The following is a 20,736-nucleotide window of genomic DNA, read 5'->3' as shown; positions in this document are numbered from 1 at the left end:
AACGTGAAGGTAATGGACGCGGGAGGAGGGTTTGAGTTGGCGGGTGGGGCTCTGTCGTGCGTATCCCATGACGCGGGAGGAGGGTTACAGTTGGCGGGGGGGCTCTGTCATGCGTACCCCATGGTCTTAGAGTTGGCGGGCAGGGTTCTGTCATGCGTATCCCATGACGCGGGAGGAGGGTTAGAGTTGGCGGGCGGGGCTCTGCCTTGCATGCGTGCGTAACCCCTTGGTCAGGTGACTTTGTCTTTTATATATATATAGATGTATTTAATTTCTTTTCAATATACCAGGAAAAATTGCATTGGACCCCGGAATTGTTTTTTTTTTTAAGTCCTCAATGCATCAAGAGTCTGAAGTACTTTTGATTCTTCTCTGTTAAAGTCTGTAAACTCAGGGCTTTCTTGTACTTCTGCATGAGTCATTCCATTTATCTCTTCTTTTATGAAAAGCTTGGTAAGGTTTTTATGTAGTTGATTTGTTGCTTATTTTCACTGATATTGTCCTTGTGTGTCTCTAAGGCTTCTTAAACTTTCTTTTATTGCTTCTTACTACAGTAGTACCTAAAACATGTTTATTGCTTCCTTGGCTTCAAGGGCAACTTTTTATTTTTTGGTTTCTTTATGAACCTTTTAATGTTTTTCAAATTCCTACAGTACTTTCTGATATTCCCCTAGAACTATATTTTTTGTCTCTTTTTAAATTTTAACATAGGATGATCACTTTAGTCTTACCATTTAAAAAATGCCTATATTTATACATCTACAACATTTCTTTTGTCCTTTCATTTTATTTTTTGGGGTATATTTTTTCCAACTTGATTTACAATGTCACTAAGGTTGGCTCACCATCAAAATGTGAATCTTTGCTTCCCTTTAAACAGATAGAAATTCTATAAAATATACAGTACTAGGGGGCTTCACCCCCTGCTCGCTTCGCTCGCCCACCCCCGAGTTTGGTTTACCGGATATACAATTTAAAGAGATTGTTATTTTCATGGGAATTGTTACATATGCATTATTTTCACTTTTACTTTAAAGCTTTTGTAAAAATAATACTTGTCCTTTGTTTCCGACCCTGAGCGTGGTTAAATCTTTCTCGCAGGATGTATAACACTGCTTGTGAACGTGAACACATGGTAAGGAGATGCAGTCGGATCATCTGATGTCTTTCTGCTGCTGCTGCTGGCGAGCTGCGTGTTCTTTTTGTCATGTGGCACGTTGATCATTTAAAAGCCTGTAGAACAGCTGTCCTTTTGCCACTTCATGTCTCTGCCGCTCGCATTGGGAAGGGGGTTTGAACACACGCTAAGGAGTTGCAGTTGGATCATCTGCTGGCTTGTTGCTGCTTTTGAGCTGCTTTTTCTGCTTGTCGTTTGTCGTTGTTTTAAGAGCTGGGAGTACATGATGTCTGCCTGCCAAAAGCATTCCAACAACTGCTTGGTTAGATGTCCGTGAACTTGTTTTAAATGTTGTCTCACTACCTTGTCTTGCGGGACGTCAAATTGTCTTTGCATGACGTTAAAGTGTCTCTCACGGGATCTCAAATTGTTTTCCGAGAAGATCTCCCTAGCATCCCTCCCAGGATTTTTTTTTTTATAATAGAGAGATAACCAATACTGCGGTGGACTGGCGCCCGGCCCGGGATTTGTTTCCTGCCTTGCGCCCTGTAGTTAGGATATAGCGGGTTGGATAATGGATGGGTGGATGGATAACCAATATGATTGAGATTGCAAACCAAGTGCACTATCAGTGCCTTGTAGACGTTGTATTTACTGTTCAGTCCATTACCAAAGCTGCTCCACTCAGTTTAGAGACAGAAGAGTTACATTCTATTCCAGATGCACCAGGTGCCAAACCTAGGACAAGGTGCCTGTCAAAGCTAGAACACACTTTTACATACACCTTACCTCACTTGTACAGGGTCAATTAACCTAACTTGTCTTATGTACACTTTATATTTAAAATACAGCCAAAGCTAAATCCTACAGCAGTGTTACACACTGTTGAAGAGGATGAGATATTGAGATGGCAGTGATTGATTGGCCATCTAGCTTAGTGAAGAAGAATACTTGTGTTTTGTTTTGTATGTAGTATTTACCCCATTTTGTGACACCAATTGTACACCCAACCTACCTGGAAGGGGGTCTTTCTCTGAATTATGAACAGTCTCAGATAACCAGGAAATCTGTTTCCCTTCTCCATATCAAACAATTTTGTGCTATGACATTTTCAAGATTTCTTACATTTTTTTCCCTACAATTTTTTTTTGTGTGTATGTGGGGTATTTCTTCTTGTCTTCGTAGGGAATCAAGCCTGGGGGGCTCTCAAAAAGCAGCACCTTTTAAAGCCCAATAAGGCATTCCTTGTGTGTGGGGATATACAAGAAATAAATTGTTGCTGCATTACATCTGAATGTCTCTGCCTTATCAATGACTAATACTGAGTACAACATTTCAGATATCAATAGTAACAGTCTACTAACAAGCTACTAACTGAAGTTATCAGAAACATCCACAAGCCACCACAAAACTAAAGAAAATGATTAAAAAAATATTTTGTACTATCTTTCCATCCATTTCAAAATATACTTATCCAGAGCAGGATCACTGGGAAGCTGGAGCTGATCCCAGCAAGCATTGGGCACAAAGCAGAAATAATCCATGGACTGGGTGTCAGTCCGTCACAGTATTTTGTAATATTCATACTTTAATTGCAAAACCTAATGTAAAACTTATGCTTTGTGAGAAGCCCTACTGCGTTTGCTGAAGTGTGCAATATACTGTGAAATAATGCTTTGCTTCTGAGAAATGTGACAATAACAACCAGCTTAAGTGGCAATCAAAAAAGTACTTTCTCCTTTGATATTTAGTTTGGCCAGAATATTGCCCAAATTCTATATTTAGGAGCTTTTAGGGAAGCACTTCCACCTCATTGAGTCAAGTCTGAGCACTGCAGATTTAGTTTTGCTAAGGTACAGCTCCGACAGCCTCTTTTTACCAGTCTGCTTTATACTGTATTGTAAATTTGTTAATTCTCATTGATGAAGGAGAGTAGTTTTTGTCTTTGTAGCTTCTGTTAAACAGTGAATACTATACATATTTTACTTAAAATATATCAACACTGATAGATGGCTAAACTCTGTTTAGCTGCGATTATATATTCTTCAAAATGGTTTGATCAGATTTGATTTAAGAAACGGCTGCTGCAAATACCATTAATCAGGACCCAGAAAATATAGTAAAGAGACTTCATATAAAATTAAATTAGTACAACAACAGAGTAGGTGAGCTCTGGAGAGACATAATTAGCAGCACTCTAGAGCTGTGTGGCAGTAAATGAGCCATCAGTCCAGCAAAGATAATTATATTACAAGCTTGTCTTATTTTTAAAAATGCAAAACGTTTATGTAAAGCTGTTGATGGTGCTTATCACGAAAGATACTATTTGTTGACAACTTTAGGCATTTTTATTGTGTATCCATTTAAATTCTAAGTTCTTCAGAAGCCCCTAAGATCTTTCTTTTAAAATATTTAGAATTAGAAGTTTACAGTTAATTAAGAACATCTTAAATGAGATATACATGAATAAATTGGTGGATGTTTATTGTAAAGCCCACTATTTTTGCCTCAGTTTGCACGACCATAACATAATTTAGACATATGTAGTCAGCATATTGTTAATGTAAATTTCAATGTGAAACTGAAACAATGGGGCAGCATGGTGGAAGTATTTTTTTTACACAAATCAACCCACCCTTCCATCCATCCATTCGTCAATGTACTCAGTTTGTTTAATTCAGTTTGGCAGTCTTTTCTAGCAGTTTAAACACCAATTAAATCATCAATCTATTCAGTTTCCTTAATTCTGTTTTAAGGTCATGGGGAACTGAAATCTTTTCTAGTAGAACTGCTTCTCACCCACTGGAGCCAGTTTACTGCCAGCAGTTACTATGGCACACGTCTTTGACATGTACAGTAGAAGACTATGACAGAAAAACCCATGTAGACAGGGAGAATGTATAAACTCCACAGAACAAATAACAAAGCAATAATTTGAAATGGGCCTGGTTTCATGTCAGGGTGTACAGCCTGTTCTCATCAGAATTGTTCTAATGTTCTTAAAACTGCAAGGCAGCAGCACTGAGTAATGTACCACCATATCACCCTTGGTATTAAGTTATGGTATAAATTATAATTAGTTATAGTACAGAACATGCTGTACCATATCTATCTATCTATCTATCTATCTATCTATCTATCTATCTATCTATCTATCTATCTATCTATCTATCTATCTATCTATCTATCTATCTATCTATCTATCTATCTACATTGAGAAATAAGTGAACTCCTGTAAGATAATTACATAGTAATTATTCTTCCAAAGTAAACCACGCAACATTGTCACAACTTGCTTTGAAATCAGTGCTTTCTGTCGTAATTGATTTTGACTTCATTACATGTCTCTACTCAGAGTAACATATCACTGTGATTTGTTTGACTCATTCTAATGGACTTCAGTTTGAAGATTTTATATAGTTCTATTGCTACTTAATAAATCTGTCAAAACATTTCCAACCCACATAAAACTAAATGTGTTGTGCAAATGTGTTCTTCATGCTAAGGTGATTGTAGTTAGCATTTGGAGATGGAAGAATATGTTAATAATCTTAAGCTTTAACTGTTTTTTTTGGAGAAAATAAATTAACCATTTGACTGTGATATACTGAAAGAGATGGAGAAAATGTTTTTTTATTATGGATCTGCTATTTGGAATTTGTGGCTTTTTACCATACTCAGCACCTGAACTCATATTCCTGTGCTTTCTCTTTTTTAATTTAATCATTGGTCCATTGCATGAACTATATTTTAGCTGGTGAATATAAAATAAAATAAAACTGATTGTATTAAAGGAATATTTTACCCAACTATGATATTTTTTATACATTGCATACCATGTGTGTTTTGTAATGATGACTGAGAAAAAATGTTTAATCTCATGTTTATATGAAAGAGAAAGAGAGAGAGGTTAGGAGCAGGCGCTGATACAGCACATTGCCACACCCACCACATGACAAACCAACTCAGGATCCCAGATTAGGACCCAAGTGCAGCCATGTGGTGTGTGACACCTCAGCAGCACACAAGTTTAGATGGAATGGAACAGTGTGAGGTTTTTATGGTGGCTGGAGTTCCAGTTCTGCCACTAACCCCCAGGTTTGTCCCTGCAGGTTGGAGGGTCTTCATGCAGGGCTGGATGTAGATTAACTTCATACCCAGGATGGAGCAATTGCAGGTTAATGGACTTGCTCAAGGGCTCAATGAAGTAGAGTCACTTTTGGCATTTACGGGATTGGAACTGGCAACCTTTGCCAAGTGCAAATCCCTAGCCTCAGAGTCACCACTCCGCCCACTCCGTTTACATAAAGAACGGAGATAAAGTTTATGACATAATACAAGCAAATGGTGACTAGTGCTGTAAAGTGCAATGTGAAAAACATCAATGGAAAAAAAAAAATGCAATTCACATGGGACTGAGCTTTTAATTTGATGATCTACCTCTCCCCCTCTTTCATTGGTTAAGAGTACTACCTTCAATTCAAAATCTCAATCGCTTGTGAATTGTGTTTCCAGTTTATGATTCCACCAATTTTTCTGGAAGTATCTATTTAACAATATTTTATTAAAAAATGCATTTTTCATGCATGTTGTAGGCATGCAAGAGGATAACTGATACAGCACCACACAGATTAAAAATGTGTTACAAAGTAATTCCAAATCCAGAGAAGACCGAGGCAGGAGCTCTAACCTCTATTCCACTTCTGTCCTTCCTGGTAGACTGATAATTGCAAATTAATTAAAGGAACAATTTTTAATGAAAGTAAAGCTTCTGGGAAACTTCTGGGTTATTGATCTGGTCATTTAAGTAGCAGAGTGGGTTGTTAATCAGTTTCAGCTGCTTTGGTGTTAATGAAATTAACAACAGGTGCACTAGAGGGGCAACAGTGAGATATCCCCCAAAACAGGAATGGTTTAACAGGTGGAGGCCACTGACATTTTCCCTCCTCATATTTTCTGATTGTTTTTCACTAGTTTTGCATTTGGCTATGGTCAGTGTCACTACTGGTAGCATGAGGTGATACCTGGACCCTATAGAGGTGGCACAGGTAGTCCAACTTCTCCAGGATGGCACATCAATACGTTCCATTGCCAGCAGGTTTGCTGTGTCTCCCAGCACAGTCTGAAGGGCATGGAGGAGATTCCAGGAGACAGGCAGTTACTCTAGAAGAGCTGGACAGGGCTGTAGAAGGTCCTTAACTCATCAGCAGGACAGGTATCTGCTCCTTTGGGCAAGGAGGAACAGGGTGAGCACTGCCAGAGCCCTACAAAATGACCTCCAGCAGGCCACTGGTGTGAATGTCTCTGAGCAAACAATCAGAAACAGACTTCATGAGGGTGGCCTGAGGGCCCGATGTCCTCTGTGCTCACTGCCTGGCACTGTGGAGGTCGATTGGCATTTGCCATAGAATACCAGAATTGGCAGGTCCACCACTGGCGCCCTGTGCTTTTCAAAGATGAGAGCAAGTTCACCCTGAGCACATTTGACAGACGTGAAAGGGTCTGGAGAAGCCGTGGAGAATGTTATGCTACCTGTGACATCGTTCAGCATGACCGGTTTGGTGGTGGGTCAGTGATGGTCTGGGGAGGCATATCCATGGAGGCACGCATAGACCTCTACAGGCTAGACAACGGCACCTTGACTGCCATTAGGTATCGGGATGAAATCCTTGGACCCATTGTCAGACCCTATGCTGGTGCAGTGGGTCCTGGGTTCCTCCTGGTGCATGACAATGCCCGGCCTCATGTGGCTAGAGTATGCAGGCCATTCCTGAAGGATGAAGGAATTGATACCATTGACTGGCCACCACTCTCACCTGACCTAAATCCAATAGAACACCTCTGGGACATTATGTTTCGTTCCATCCGATGCTGCTAGGTTGCACCTCAGACTGTCTAGGAGCTCAGTGATGCCCTGGTCCAGATCTGGGAGGAGATCCCCCAGGACACCATCTGTCGTCTCATTAGGAGCAAGCCCAGACATTGTCAAGCATGCATACAAGCATGTGGAGGCCATACAAACTATTGAGTACGATTTGGATTTGCTGCAATGAAATTTTGGCAAAATGGACTAGCCTGCCGCATCATTTTTTCACTTTGATTTTCTTTGGATTCATCCCTCTGTAGGTTCATAATTTTCATTTCCATCAAACGATGTGACATCTTTTAGTTCCTAACACATTACCCAGTCCATATCAGTATAGCTATCCAGCATGATTTTTTTCCTATTGAGATCTGATATGTTTTCAAAGTGTTCCTTTAATTTTTTTGAGCAGTATATTTGGAGAGAAATAGGGAAATAAGTGAAGCACTAAGAATTACTGTTCTGCTTCCATCCACAATTCTGTTATATATGGCAAGGTGAAAGCACTATGTAGTCATGGAATTGGATAACAAGTTCAATATCAGCAAATATTTAAATTGGTTTGGAACAAATAAAAATAAAGCCATTGTGGAAAATTCAGGACTGGACTTGAAGTCCTCTGACTTATAATGTTTTGATTTTACTTTATTTAATTTCAGGTAGAAGAGATGTCAAACTTTCCTTTTGGCATACGTAAACATTATTAGATTTTAGGTTCTCAACTACTAGTGCAACTGAAAATATTACACATTTTGTGAATTCTGTTATTGTTTCACAGTTTGTTTAATTGATATAGATTTAATTTTATGGTTATACAGTGGTAGTGCTACTGCCTTATAGTGAGGAGACCAGGGTTCACATCCTGGCTCCTCCCTTCCTGGAGACTTAATTGTCTCCCCATGTCTATGTGGGTTTCCTCCGGGTGCTACAGTTTCCTTGCACGGTCCAAAGGCATGCAGGGTGGATGAACTGGCAGCGCAAAATTGGTCCTAGTATTTGGGTTGGGTGTGTTTGCCCTGTGGTGGACTGACGCCCTGTCCAGGGTTTGTTCCTGTCTGCACCCTATGCTAGCTGGGATAGGCCGCAGTGAGCCCTGGTCTGGAAGGATGTTAAAAAATGATATGACATGACTAATGTGTATGTATTATGCAAAATATGTTTTTTTTAAACTTTATTAATCACATTTGAGGTCTGTAATGGGAATGTCCAGAGTTAGACTAGCCATCTTTTCAGGGTTTATTCCTTGATCACTTTCTATATTGTCAGAAACTACACAGTCCTAGAGAAAAACATGGTAACGTTGAAATGGTTGCTGTGATTTTGAAATATATTTTTTCCCTCTTAATTATCAACTAATATCCTTTAATTCAATAACATTGAAAATGAACTTTTTGTTTGTTTTATTGTTATAAAGTACAATATAAAGTAATTCTTAGCAAATCTTTGCTATTTGATCATTAAACACATTTAATTGAAAATACATATAAACTATCGATTTTACATTATTCAAAGTACATACTGTTAATACGGATTAACTCTCTAAAAAGATAATATCAGCTATCACTTCTTGGCAGCTGTAAATCCTGCATTAGCAAGTGAGGTCTTATAACAGATGGTGAGCTTGGCACTGTCTTACACCAAAATGTCTTGGCATTCTGGTTGCTGGGTAGGTCAAATGAATTTTTATATATACAGCACAATTCACTGAGTACTATTGTTTGCCAGATAATAAGCAATATCATTACAAATTAGAAAACAGACTAACATGCAATTTTTGAAAACCACTTGTGTTTACTATACACATAGTGGGAATAATAAAAATGCCTGCTAATTAAACTAAAATGCATTACTCCATTGAAAAAATATGAAATTAATAAATTAAAAGTGAATTCTATATTTTTTTTGTCTTGATGAATTACAATATCCTTTTTTTTATAAAGGCAAATGTTTCTTAATTTTTTTTTTGTAATTTTGTAAAACACTTTATATAAAGAAGGTTGTTTAATTTGCATAAACCTCAATGATGACTGACATGTTTGTAGATGCACTAATCATTACTCATAATAAATAATACACCCAGTCATATAATTTGTTTTTTTCTAATATAGGATTGCACTTACCCTGTGGTTTGTGTGTGGATCCCAGTGCAGTGATGGGGGCACAGTGCTGAAAAAGTTGTCATCGTCCTTCAGATGAGATGTAAAACTAGGGTTATGATGGTTGTGAAAGTAACAAAATGGTTTACCCGATATTACTATGTTATTCATTGTGCTGTAGCAGAGTTGCAGATTTTGAGACAAGTAAAATAATAATAATATCCACTATTAATATTAATTTTACTTTTAATTAGATGATCTCTAGTTCTAAGGTGCCTAGGATGGCAGCCACGATAGTTTGATGCTCCATCTTTTGTCTGTCTTTTTGTGTTCAATTCAAAGGCAAAGTCATATAACATATATAAGGGAACATCTGTCGCAGTGTGCAACCTGATCTAACTCCTGTTACACATGTGTGCATGGGAAGCAGCTAAAGGGTCTAAATGAGAGTAATTCCATGCCAGACCAGGGGGTCGAGGAGTGCGCTGACCTTTTTTCTCACTTTCCTGCAGACCATTCATGGGAAATTCCACCAGGCTCTGATGACATCACTTTGTTTTCCGGGCCTTCTGATGACGTCACCTTCTGGTCCCAAACCCATGGTGGAGGACCATTCCACTTCCGGCCCTTTTCATGCTGACACTTCCGGGTTCAAGCCTATGGAGGAAGATCTAGCCCTGTTGACATCATATCCTGTTTTGGCCTTTAAAACCGCCATTTAACAAATAATCGATCAGTTCTGTTTTGGACTCCGTTCTGAGCACATCAGTGCTAGCAATTTACCATTTTGCAGCCGGGGAATATTATACGGATGGCTGCCCCAAACCTTTTTATGACTCTTGCATCTGCTTTTTGTGACACTCCACATATTATAACTACATCTGTGGATCTTACAACTTTGTTGATCACAGGTGCTCATGCCGCTAAACCGGTAGCTTGATGGCAGAGGACCAGAGGCAAAAGAGCTGGTGTCCTGGTTTGATTCAGGAAATGAGGACTACAGCAACCACACCTGAAATATATCTATCTAACGTTTGTTCACTGGCGAACAAAGTCGCCGAACTGCTGATGTTAATACAAGCTAAAATAGGCTTTTCTTTTTTATCTGTCCTGTGCTTCACTGAAACCTGGCTGAATGACTCTGCATTGGACTTAACCTACTTCACACTGTTCCGTCCAGACTACATTACTGAACTTTGCAACAAAGCAATGGGCAGAGGAGTGTGTTTCTACATTAATCAAGACTGGTGCAACAATGTGACAGTTCTTTTCAAATCATTCTATTCCCTACCTAGAATTGCTTAGTAGAAACTGTAAGGCATTTTATTTACCACACAAGTTCTCCTCAGTGATTATGGATGGGTTTTTACATTTGCTCTTGCATTAATACTCAGTGATTACATTAGTGAGTCGCCACTGCAATTCATAAGATTGAAAAAGATAACCCAGAGATGCAAATCATTATGATTGGTGATTTTAACCATGTCATTTTTAACCAGGTTCTTCCTAAATATCAACAACAAATAAAACAAGTTACATAAGATGAAAATATTGTAGATCACTACTATGCAGGTATTAAGGATGCTCATGATGCCTTCTCCTGGGCCTCCCTAGGTAAGTCTGACCATTCTCTCTTTGCTATTAAAGATGACTGACAGCTGGTGACATAGCTTACAAATCTGGCCAAATAATATTTTGCAGCTTCAGCTAACACCATCTGCTGCAAATATTTTTTCCAACATGTCCAAGATCTGCTTCTAAAGCTCATTGGTACAGTATTCTGCTGAATATTTTGCAGTTACATCTCACAGTTACGCAGGTTAGAGTGATTAGTGACTGTTGCTTCTCATAGTAGATTGTGTCACATGTAAGTTTACTGGCTGCCTTAAACTTGATGCTACCAGAATAGCCCTGTGGCTTCCTGTGAACAAACAGATTTAGAAAATGAATAAATGAATGGATGCACCTCCTTATACACAGACGCCTGCATGAAAACATGAGATTATACATTTTTATTGACCATCACTACAGACTACATGGGCTAAGTAAGATACAGTATAAAAATAACATTTTTGGTATGAGCATTTCTTTAATAAAGCACGTACATTCTTAAATTAAAATACCAAAGTACAAGAACATGGATGTATAAAGAGATAAGTGGCAGGTTTACAAAATTGCATGGAATTAAAAACAATGAAAAGGCACATAAATGCTATAGTATATGCTCCGCTTCTAAATATCATTCCCAACTAATTGATGAAAATAAAGACAACATTTAAATGTCATCTTGAATTGTAGTAAATTAAACAAATAGTCAACCTGAACTGCAATGTAAATTTCCTCCCAGCCGTAGAAGCACTTTTTAAAAAAAACAATTACTTAAAATTTAGAATTAAAAGATTAAGTTCTTTCCTTGCATGCACTATGTCTCTACAGTACATGATAATTAAAACTAGATTTGCTTTCCTTTCAAAAGCTCTTGAGAAAATAGGTTCACCTTTAGCTGTGCACCTATAAGAAATGTTTCTGGTTTGCATTGGCCCCATTCACAACACTAAAAAGGCCTCAATTTATATGTTTAGCATCAAATAATATTATCAGATGCATGAAACCCTGTATTTATTGGGACTTTAAAATTTACTGCAGCTACTCATACTTTGGCTGATTGAAATATAACAGATGGTTGGTATGAGGTTACTAATATCAACCTCAGGGATCATGTATGGAGTGATGTCAGGGGTCACGGGGTGTAAAGGGTGATCCTTTGGGTCACTTTCTTACTGGAGTTTGCAAATTTCTCAAAAGAATGAAACAAAGTTTGTTTGCATTTTTCATTAAGCTCTTGGTATTTGAATACCTTTCTGTTATTCTTTTGCCTTTGAGTTTGGTTCCTGTTTATGCTTGAAATGCAAGGCACTTTTTCATCTCTTAGTTTAGATTTCTATTTTGACTCACGTTGACCTCCCAGTCCTTTCACTGTCTGAACGCGGAACAGCTACTCTTAAACAGTTTTCATTTCTAGTGTACAGATAATTTGAAATTATGTCTGTAGTAAAACTGATTGCTGTAATATTAAAATGGCAAAAAGGGAGAAGAAGCTTGAAAATTAACAAATACTAGGCCAAGGCTTCACTAAATCTGCATCAGAAACAGGCCTCGCCCCATGCAACCATACCTTAAACTTAAAAGATGGTGCTCCAGTTTGCCTAGGCCCAAAATGAGACACAGGAGTTAAGAGATCTTCTTTTTCTTCCTAGTGTTAGTCCCATGCGATGACAGTGTCTATTTGTCTGTAACGTTTCTTCCCTGGCAACACCAGCGATTTTCATCCTCCTTGATCAGGTCCATCCAATGTTTTTTCGGTCTCCCTCGCAGGCGTCTGCCTTGGGGGTTCAGGTGCAGTGCCATTCTGATCACTGAGTTCTCATCTCCGTGGACGACATGCCCATACCATTGTAGCCTTGCCTCACATATCTTTTCCATGATTGGTGCAACTCCCATCCTTTTCCGGACATCAGTGTTCATAACATGGTCCCATCTTGTCAAAACAAGGTACCACCGCAGCATCCGTGTTTCCATCAGACTAATGGCCCATTCGTACTTTGCTGTAGCTGTCCAGCACCCTGAGCCATAGAGGGCAACTGGGCACACCACCGTTTTGTATATCTTGGACTTAAGATTGTCTGGCATGCAGCAGTTGCAGAGGACTCTGGTGACCTGTTGCCATTTCAACCATGCAGCATTGATCCGTGCACGGATGTCAGAGAGCAGGTTGCTGTTGCTGCTGATGACTGAGCCGAGATACTTAAAGTTGGCGACCTTCTTCAGGTCTTTGCCGCCAATGCTGATGGTGCTGTTGGTCTGTGGGCCACAGGTGTTAAGAGATCAAAATGCTCAAAAATGCCCTTTTATATGAGAGGATAATTCTTTGCATTTTGTATAAATTGTTCATAAACTTAAAGTAGCACGGCAGACACAAAATAACAAAAAACAAGGTAAAAAGCCATAAAAAAGGCAACCCATAATCCAGAAATCAGTAACCATAAAGATAAAAGCAAGAATCCAATAAACCAGAAAAAATGCAAACAATACTTACAAAGAAGCTCTAAACACTTCAATATTTAATGACACTTTGTGTGACCTTAGATTGGTCTGAATTGGGTGGTCCTTTGGCAATGGCGTCATGGTGGACTTGCCTTTTGGGCTTCCACTCACAGAACATAAGGGATATAGTATCAATATGAAAGCACTGAATAATTAAACAATACGACATTAACAAAAACCATAAAAGAGATGAAATTAATCCAAAAAAGAACTAACATTAAAATGGAACATATTATGAAATACAACAAAGACCTTAAAATAAAAATAAACATACTTGATCCGGGGATTAGACCTTGGCATGAACAGAACAATAGCAATGTAACATTATTATGAACTCACTAGAGTAACCCATTTTACATATAATAATTTTTTTTAAGTTTTATTTGTAGAAAATAACATTGCCTTACAATCATGTCAAATGTATACAACAAATGACTTCCTAGTTAAACTAGAAAAAAAGAAGAAAAGTAAAAAAAAAAAAAGGAAAGCAGGAAGAAAAAAGAGAAAAAACCTAAAAACAGAATTCAACCCACAACCAAGATAACCCATTTTACAAGCAAAACATTATACATTAAACAATCCAAAGCACATCTTCAGGGATAAATAAGGCTACAGGAGAGGATGGAAGATTTAGTTAGGGGGTCTCCAAACTAAACAACGATATCCTCTGATTAGTGTAAGGGATGCTTCATAGTTCAACCATTAATTAATAGACAAATATTGCTTTGCTCAATTTATTTTATTCAGTTTTAAACTGTTTTGATTTCTTGTCTGTTAAAACGAATCTGTGTGTACTCATTATGTAATTAATACTTTGTAAAATATGTATGTGGTTCTACTTGTTACAGTGCTAAAGTGGTAAAATGGACTCACTTTGCTGATTTTAAAGCACAATACAACTTATAAAGGGCTCTTTACTTTCAGAACACCGGAAATTGGAGTTTTTGCTTTCTCCAGTATAAAGCCAACTGGACACACCTATAACAAATGAGCTAAGCTCAACAAAAATTACCAGGTGTTATATAGTTAATGCATTTTGACTATGACTATTAAGCAATACATTTACATGTTAGAGGGAAATATATAGCACAAATCATGTTCATATTTTTAGAGTGTGACATAAGACATCCACGATTTAAAACATTGTTGGTTGTGTCGAGCTGGACAAAATTGAATAACCTTAATCAACATACAGCACTGAACTTGAATCACAAGATAAAGTAAATTAGAAATGCTGAAAGTTTGAAGTTTCAGATATTTCTAAGGCTTTTTAATTTCAGAATTGAATTAATGTAATCTGGACAATCTTATTTAATTAAAATTATTTAAAATAAGATGAAAAACTGGTTAAAATGATAGTTATAATACTTATGCAAAACTAACACAGAATAATCTATTAGAACTACATTTCTTTTCTCTTTTTATTTAAGACATCAACTTTGAGCAACCACTGTATGACAGCCTAATTGACTTTACTGGAATCTTAATCACAGCACATTAAAATGCAAACTCATCCTTACCTGTACTGGGATGAATTGTTGAACTGAATAAGTCGAGGATCTAGCTTCTGTATTAGAATTCTAATGATGTTTAAAAAGAGTATAAAATTTACCTGTCAAAAAGAGACAAGGATGTGAAAAAAATGAATGCAAAATTATCCTGTTGCTAGTTCTGGCATGCGAACACTTTTAATAATATTTTATGTACCTTATGTGTAAATATCAAATTTCTGCTGATTGCTCCAAACACACAACAAATAAAATATTCAAAAATATATTCCATCCATCCATATATTGAATCTGTTTTTTTTCATTATATGATATTAGGAAGGGAATTTTATTTGTACTATTTTAAAATTTGACACAACTACTTAGAAACATTTCACACCCTTGAATCAGAAGAAGAAGATTCAAAGATGTATTGATGGATGGAATTTCAGTATATTAGGTAAACTAATAATGCACACTCTAGCAATGTGAATAATACAAAAAAATTACAGGGGAAAAAAGTGAAAATATAAAACTCCCATAAAAATGAGCCAGAGACCTACTGGGTAGCAAAGCCTCCCTAGCACATTTGGCTCCTTGTATGCTTGCAGTATTTTTACTATAATCCAAACCCCATTACATGTGGGTTAACGTTCTTTGACAAGGTGAGCTCAGCAGTTTGACAAGAGCTCAGCAGTGTGGGAGAACAGTGAAGTAGAAGCACTTGTTCTCTTTGATAAAGAGTAGTAATTTGACATGGTATGGGTGTGTATTTAGGATGGCCTCTAAGCACTTCTCATGGGGCTGCATCAAGCATTGCCTAAAAGGAGAAGATCTAGACATTCTGGGGGGATGTTATCCCCTCAATTAGGCATCAACAGGTCCTAAAAGTCCTGGAATCTAGTAAAAACACTGGCCACTTTGAGCCTTCCTAGGAAAAGCAGATTAGTTAAGTAAAGTGAAGAAATAGTAAAGTATATGAAGCTCAAGGAAGTTATTTGCAATGAAATGTTCAAGGTCAATTAGATGATTTAGTGTGCTAAAAACACATGAATAAAATATAATATACTGGCAAGGTAAACCTATTAAATGTGTGTTTCTCAGCAGATAATAATAAGGTCAATGTTACAAATATGGAAAAAGCATCCAAATGCTCAGTCACGTATCAAATATAGAGATCAGAGAGGACATTGTAATTGTGGCTAGGAAAGGTGAACGGCATAGACATGCTTGTCACCGGCTGTATTTTAAAGAATTCTCTTCATTTACTGAACCAGTAAAATAATTCATTGCTGCTGTTAACTGCAATTTGAAAACAATTTTAATAGAATATTTCTCAAGCGTGAATATAATTATTAAACTGCACCAAATTGATTTTATACTGATTCTACAACTGAGTACGTAATGAGTTTTCAAAGCGGCAACTGACATATAGACTATTAAAAAGGCAATGTGGAGGTTTACAGGAGGAATACAGGAAATGAAGACAAATATTTTTATTATAAAAATATTAAAGCAATCTAGCTGAAGTTGTTTGCCCTATTGAAACTTTCATATTGCATAAAGTGTCTGATCTCAGTAGAAATGTAAATATGATTCCATAAATACATCTGACTTACTGCAATAGATGTAACAATTGGACCCTTTATTATCCACCAGTATTCAGAAGTCTCATTAATATCCCAGCAGCTAAAAAGCAGATAAAAGAAAACTCCGTAACTTACACATGAGTAAAACAATATAAATAATGCAAATTATAATGAGAACACCATTGGCATTTCTTATTTCTAGTTGAATTAGTGTTATATTCCCAAAAGGCAGTGTTTTACCAGTAATATTGGGTCAATTTGCTTTCCAAATTTACTAATGGAATCAAGAAAATTGTTACAAATGTGGCATGACTAAACCAATAAATACAGAAAAATAATAATATAAATAATAGCAATGAGGGTATGTCAAATTAATGTGTACAAAAATACAATTTTATACAAAACAGAAAACAATTACTTTTGTAATTGTTATGTAGTTATGTTGTGACTATTCCTTTTCATTTTAACTTCAAAGGCGTAAAGCTTTAAATACATTTCTGGGCTTGACTTGCAAAAGAAAAAAAATGTAAACATCAATCAGTGGGAAAATGATAAACATGAATTAGACACATAATCTAATTCCTATACAGGAATGCTGACAGCAATTTAATCAGTCATGACCCTAGTAATTCAAAACTTAGTCAGAAGACAAGTGATGGCATTCTTTTATCTGTGGAAAAAATTAATCTGCTCTACCTAACATAACAATTGTTAGCACAGAAAATGATTCTTTTTCCATTATGAAAGTGCTGTATTATTTGTTGTTTGTGCTCTTATGATGTACAGGTTGACTACATTGCAACATGACAGTATGTATTACTATTGTATTTTAATAATAACAGGATACTGTGATGGACTGGCACCCTCTCCAGGGTGACTCATGTCTGTGTCATCATATCCGTATTAGAAACAAAAAAATCAAAGAACATTGAAATGTGCAGTCACACACAAACTCTCTGATGGAGAAAATGAGTCTTTCTGAACAGTATTCTTAACACGACTATTAATGGAAGCAATTATTAAAGAAAATGTTGAGCAATGCATGTTAAATACTGGTTTATTACTCAACCGTCAACACAGGTTTTACATCCATTTTTAATAACATGCTCACATTCTATGAGGACGCAACAAAAACATTTAACTAGAAATGCTATCTTAATTTTCAAAAGTGAGTAAAGTAATTGGTATTTTTTACTCTGGTTGGTACTTACTTATTCAAATATATTTTATGAGGAGGCTGTTTTAATATTAGGATTTGATGCTAATAAAGAGTAGTGATTTGTAGCAATTTTAAATTCAGCTTTGAATGAATTACCTTTTGTGGTAGTACGGCTCAGACACAACAGGCAGACACACGAAGTCCTGAAACATACACGTTTATTTACAACAAAGTTCTGCACACAACACAATGCCTAGCACCAAACACCCTTGTGTCAGTCCCTTTCACTTCACTTTTGGAGTGCTTTTCCACCTCTCCTCCCGAGCACTGCCTTCTTCCTCCCGACTCCGGCTTCTCTGCTCAAGGGAGGCGGCCTTTTTTATAATCACCCGGATGTGCTCCAGGTGCTCTCTGACGAATGTCCGGCGGCACTTCCTGGTGTGGCGGAAGTGGCGCATGAGCACCAGTAATCACTCCAGGTGTCCCTGGAATTCTTTTCGCCAGCACCTCCGAGTGTGGCGTAAGTGCTGGCCTCCAGGGCACCGCAATCCTCCAATCACCCCCTGGTGGTGACCACGGGCCCCAATAGGCTTGAGCTTCCATGCTCCATTCCCATGGCCCCCATACAGACCAGGGCTGTCGCCCTCTCGTGGCCCAGGGGAGGTATAATCCCTCTCCCGGTCCTTGCAGGTGTCCTGGCTGGGCATGGATCCCCTCCGCCCGCCACATTTTGAATAATCTTTATCATATTACCAAATATCCCTACTGGTTTTTCTCCTGAAAAATTACGTCCCACAGTAATTATTGTGAAGCACCACCCTCTAACACCAGCCTCAAGACCTAGCACTCCCCAAGCATCCCACTGCAAATGTTTTCCATCATCCTTGGTTCGGTGAATAGGAATTGAGAAGTTGAATAATTATCTCACTGATTAAACATTACCAGCCTACTTTATATAAAACAGTGGCAAGAAACACAGCTCAGTTTATTCAGAAGATTCATGTGTTACTCTCCTATGAAGGACAATCATGTAATCTGACATATCCAGTAACTAACTCCAAATAGTCCACAAAGTTGCCCTGAGAAAGTAAAACAGTTCTGATTTTGTCTGTAGTTGTAGCGGCAGAATCATGTGTGTGAGAGCTGACAACCAATGAATGCAAACAAAAGAGAAGCTTGGCTGTCTGATTTCTTGTGTTTTATGTACCACGACAGAATGGAAAAAAAGAAAAAAAAAGGGCAGAGATTGTGGCTAAACTCACAGTACCTATTAACCCTTTGTACAACATCAGCTCCAACAGGCAGCATGCTATTGGCTTTTAGAAAAAGGGATGAGAACAACTGTTCTGGCAAGCTGACACATAGTCGCTAAAATTGATATTCCCAGCAATTTTAAGTCATGTAAATTGGCTTTGTCTGGCGATCAGATTAGCAACTACATTTGGAAAATCTGACATACCCCATGACTAGAAAACATGTAATGTGTCTTTGGCATTAAGTCACATCCACACTGCTACATTTTCATTTAAAAAGACAGACATTATTCTTTGTTTTCACCTTTCATACATATTACCTCAGAATTATTAACCCCCAAAAAATGGAGACGTTTTAAAATGCTCTCCAGAGCTACATATTTCTGCTAACATCTTCTCATTGTAACAGTGTGGATGGTTGAAAATGGAGCGTTTTGAAAACTAATTGTGCTCTAATTGCTTTGTGTTTATAATGTGGCTCTTCCTTGTTTGGATCCTGCTCGTTACATTTTCTCACCTTGTACATGTGTATTAATTTCAATAACAATAACACTTAACTATCAGTCTAAAAGAAGAAAAACCTTTTTTCTGTTTTTTGTATTCATCTTTCCTGTTCTTTGTGTGGAAATGCCAAACGCATTTCTGCCAAGGTGCCCAGTGTAGCTTCGTCACATGTGTTTTCAATCTTTTTAGCGCTGGAAGAGATACTTTAGTAAATGATGCAAAAAAAGCTAGTGTGGACAGAGATTTGTTTTGTTTAAAAATGATGATATAATGCAAAATGTGATGAGTAATACGAAAGATAGAATATAACTTCAAACAATCCTACCCTAAACCACTTTTGAATATGCAACCCAGGGAAGTCTTGCTTTTGGGAAAATTATAACAATGGCAGTTTTGTTGGCAGTTTGGCCAAGTATCTAGAAAAATCTGACATTAAACGACAAGGTTTTTGGATTAATCTTTGCCTCTGAATCAGTGTTTTAGTCTTAATGAATAGCATCCATCTCACAAACAATGTTCTTGATGTTATTACTCTTTCACTGGTGATAAATCTTGTTAGGATTGACACAAGCTCAAAAGAGTCTGACAGAACCATTTTGATATATTATACTCTGAGAATGAAACATCCTCTGAAGAAGAAAATCCTTTATTATATGATGTACTAAATGCCACTTGTTACCTCGCTAACATTATTCACTTTATTAGCTCAAATGAACTAATGACTACTGATAATGTATATAAAATGGAGTAATAACAAACCACTCAGGAGGAATAAGAGACATCAAGTGCACAAAAAACGTAAAGTATGACTTACTCAGTGTCTTCAAAATAAAGCCTTGATATGATCCAAACCACAATAAAAAATTTGGGAAAGCCTATAAAAAAAACAATGTCATTAGTCTAATGGATTTCTGATGAGTCAATGTTTTGGAAGAAAAATATTACTCTTGATTATTTTTTGTGAAAATGAAAAAAAATCGAACAAGCTCTAGCCCCATCAGTGCTCCTGGAAGCAGCTAGCACCATTTACAATTTAAACTGGAGTGTGTAGACAGACCATAACAGGACAGAGATATACACTCGATATGGTGAGAGCATTTCAACTAATATGCATTTCATTGGAGCTTGGCAGGAAAGCAGAATGCCAAAAAAGGGGGATGCATTGAATGCATGATGCTGGAGTCATGAGGCAACAACACAAACTACGGAGTCAATGCAGAACGAATCAAAACACTTATCTCAAACTTCAATAAAAATGCAGGCTTGACTTTTTTTTGGTGTGTGTACTATGTGATGAATTTATACTGCAGAAAGTTGATGTTGTAGTCGGATTTTAGAGAGAGAGAAAGACAAGGAAAATCTAGAACATCAATCTTCATGAAGAAAGCTTTATGCAATATGCCTGATTTTGATATAACTGGCTGTCCCCTTTAACATTATGCTGTATTATTGTACTGTTCATAAAATGTGAGGATCAAAGTAATGTTTAAGTGAATGGTTTTATTCTCGTTTTTCAGCGTCATAATGGCTGCTTTGATTTTCATTTCCACAGCTCTTGTCCTCA

General features: G+C 37.3%; 1 protein-coding gene across 1 annotated transcript in view; it reads right to left on the bottom strand.

Moving 5' to 3' along the window:
- The window catches only part of ghrhrl (growth hormone releasing hormone receptor, like), a 149,198-nt gene that overhangs the window by 9,838 nt on the left and 118,624 nt on the right, over nucleotides 1-20,736 (bottom strand). Inside the window, exons 8-10 of the mRNA XM_051929382.1 lie at nucleotides 19,987-20,047; nucleotides 16,287-16,356; nucleotides 14,701-14,792 (exon numbers count right to left, since the gene is read on the bottom strand). Coding sequence (XP_051785342.1) covers nucleotides 14,701-14,792; nucleotides 16,287-16,356; nucleotides 19,987-20,047 — 223 coding nt within the window. The remainder of the gene's footprint in view (nucleotides 1-14,700; nucleotides 14,793-16,286; nucleotides 16,357-19,986; nucleotides 20,048-20,736) is intronic.

The sequence above is a fragment of the Erpetoichthys calabaricus genome, chromosome 6, assembly GCF_900747795.2.
Source record: "Erpetoichthys calabaricus chromosome 6, fErpCal1.3, whole genome shotgun sequence".
NCBI classification, from domain to species: domain Eukaryota; kingdom Metazoa; phylum Chordata; class Cladistia; order Polypteriformes; family Polypteridae; genus Erpetoichthys; species Erpetoichthys calabaricus.
Note: the sequence above shows the minus strand (reverse complement) of the source record. Positions and strands in the feature narration are given on the sequence as shown.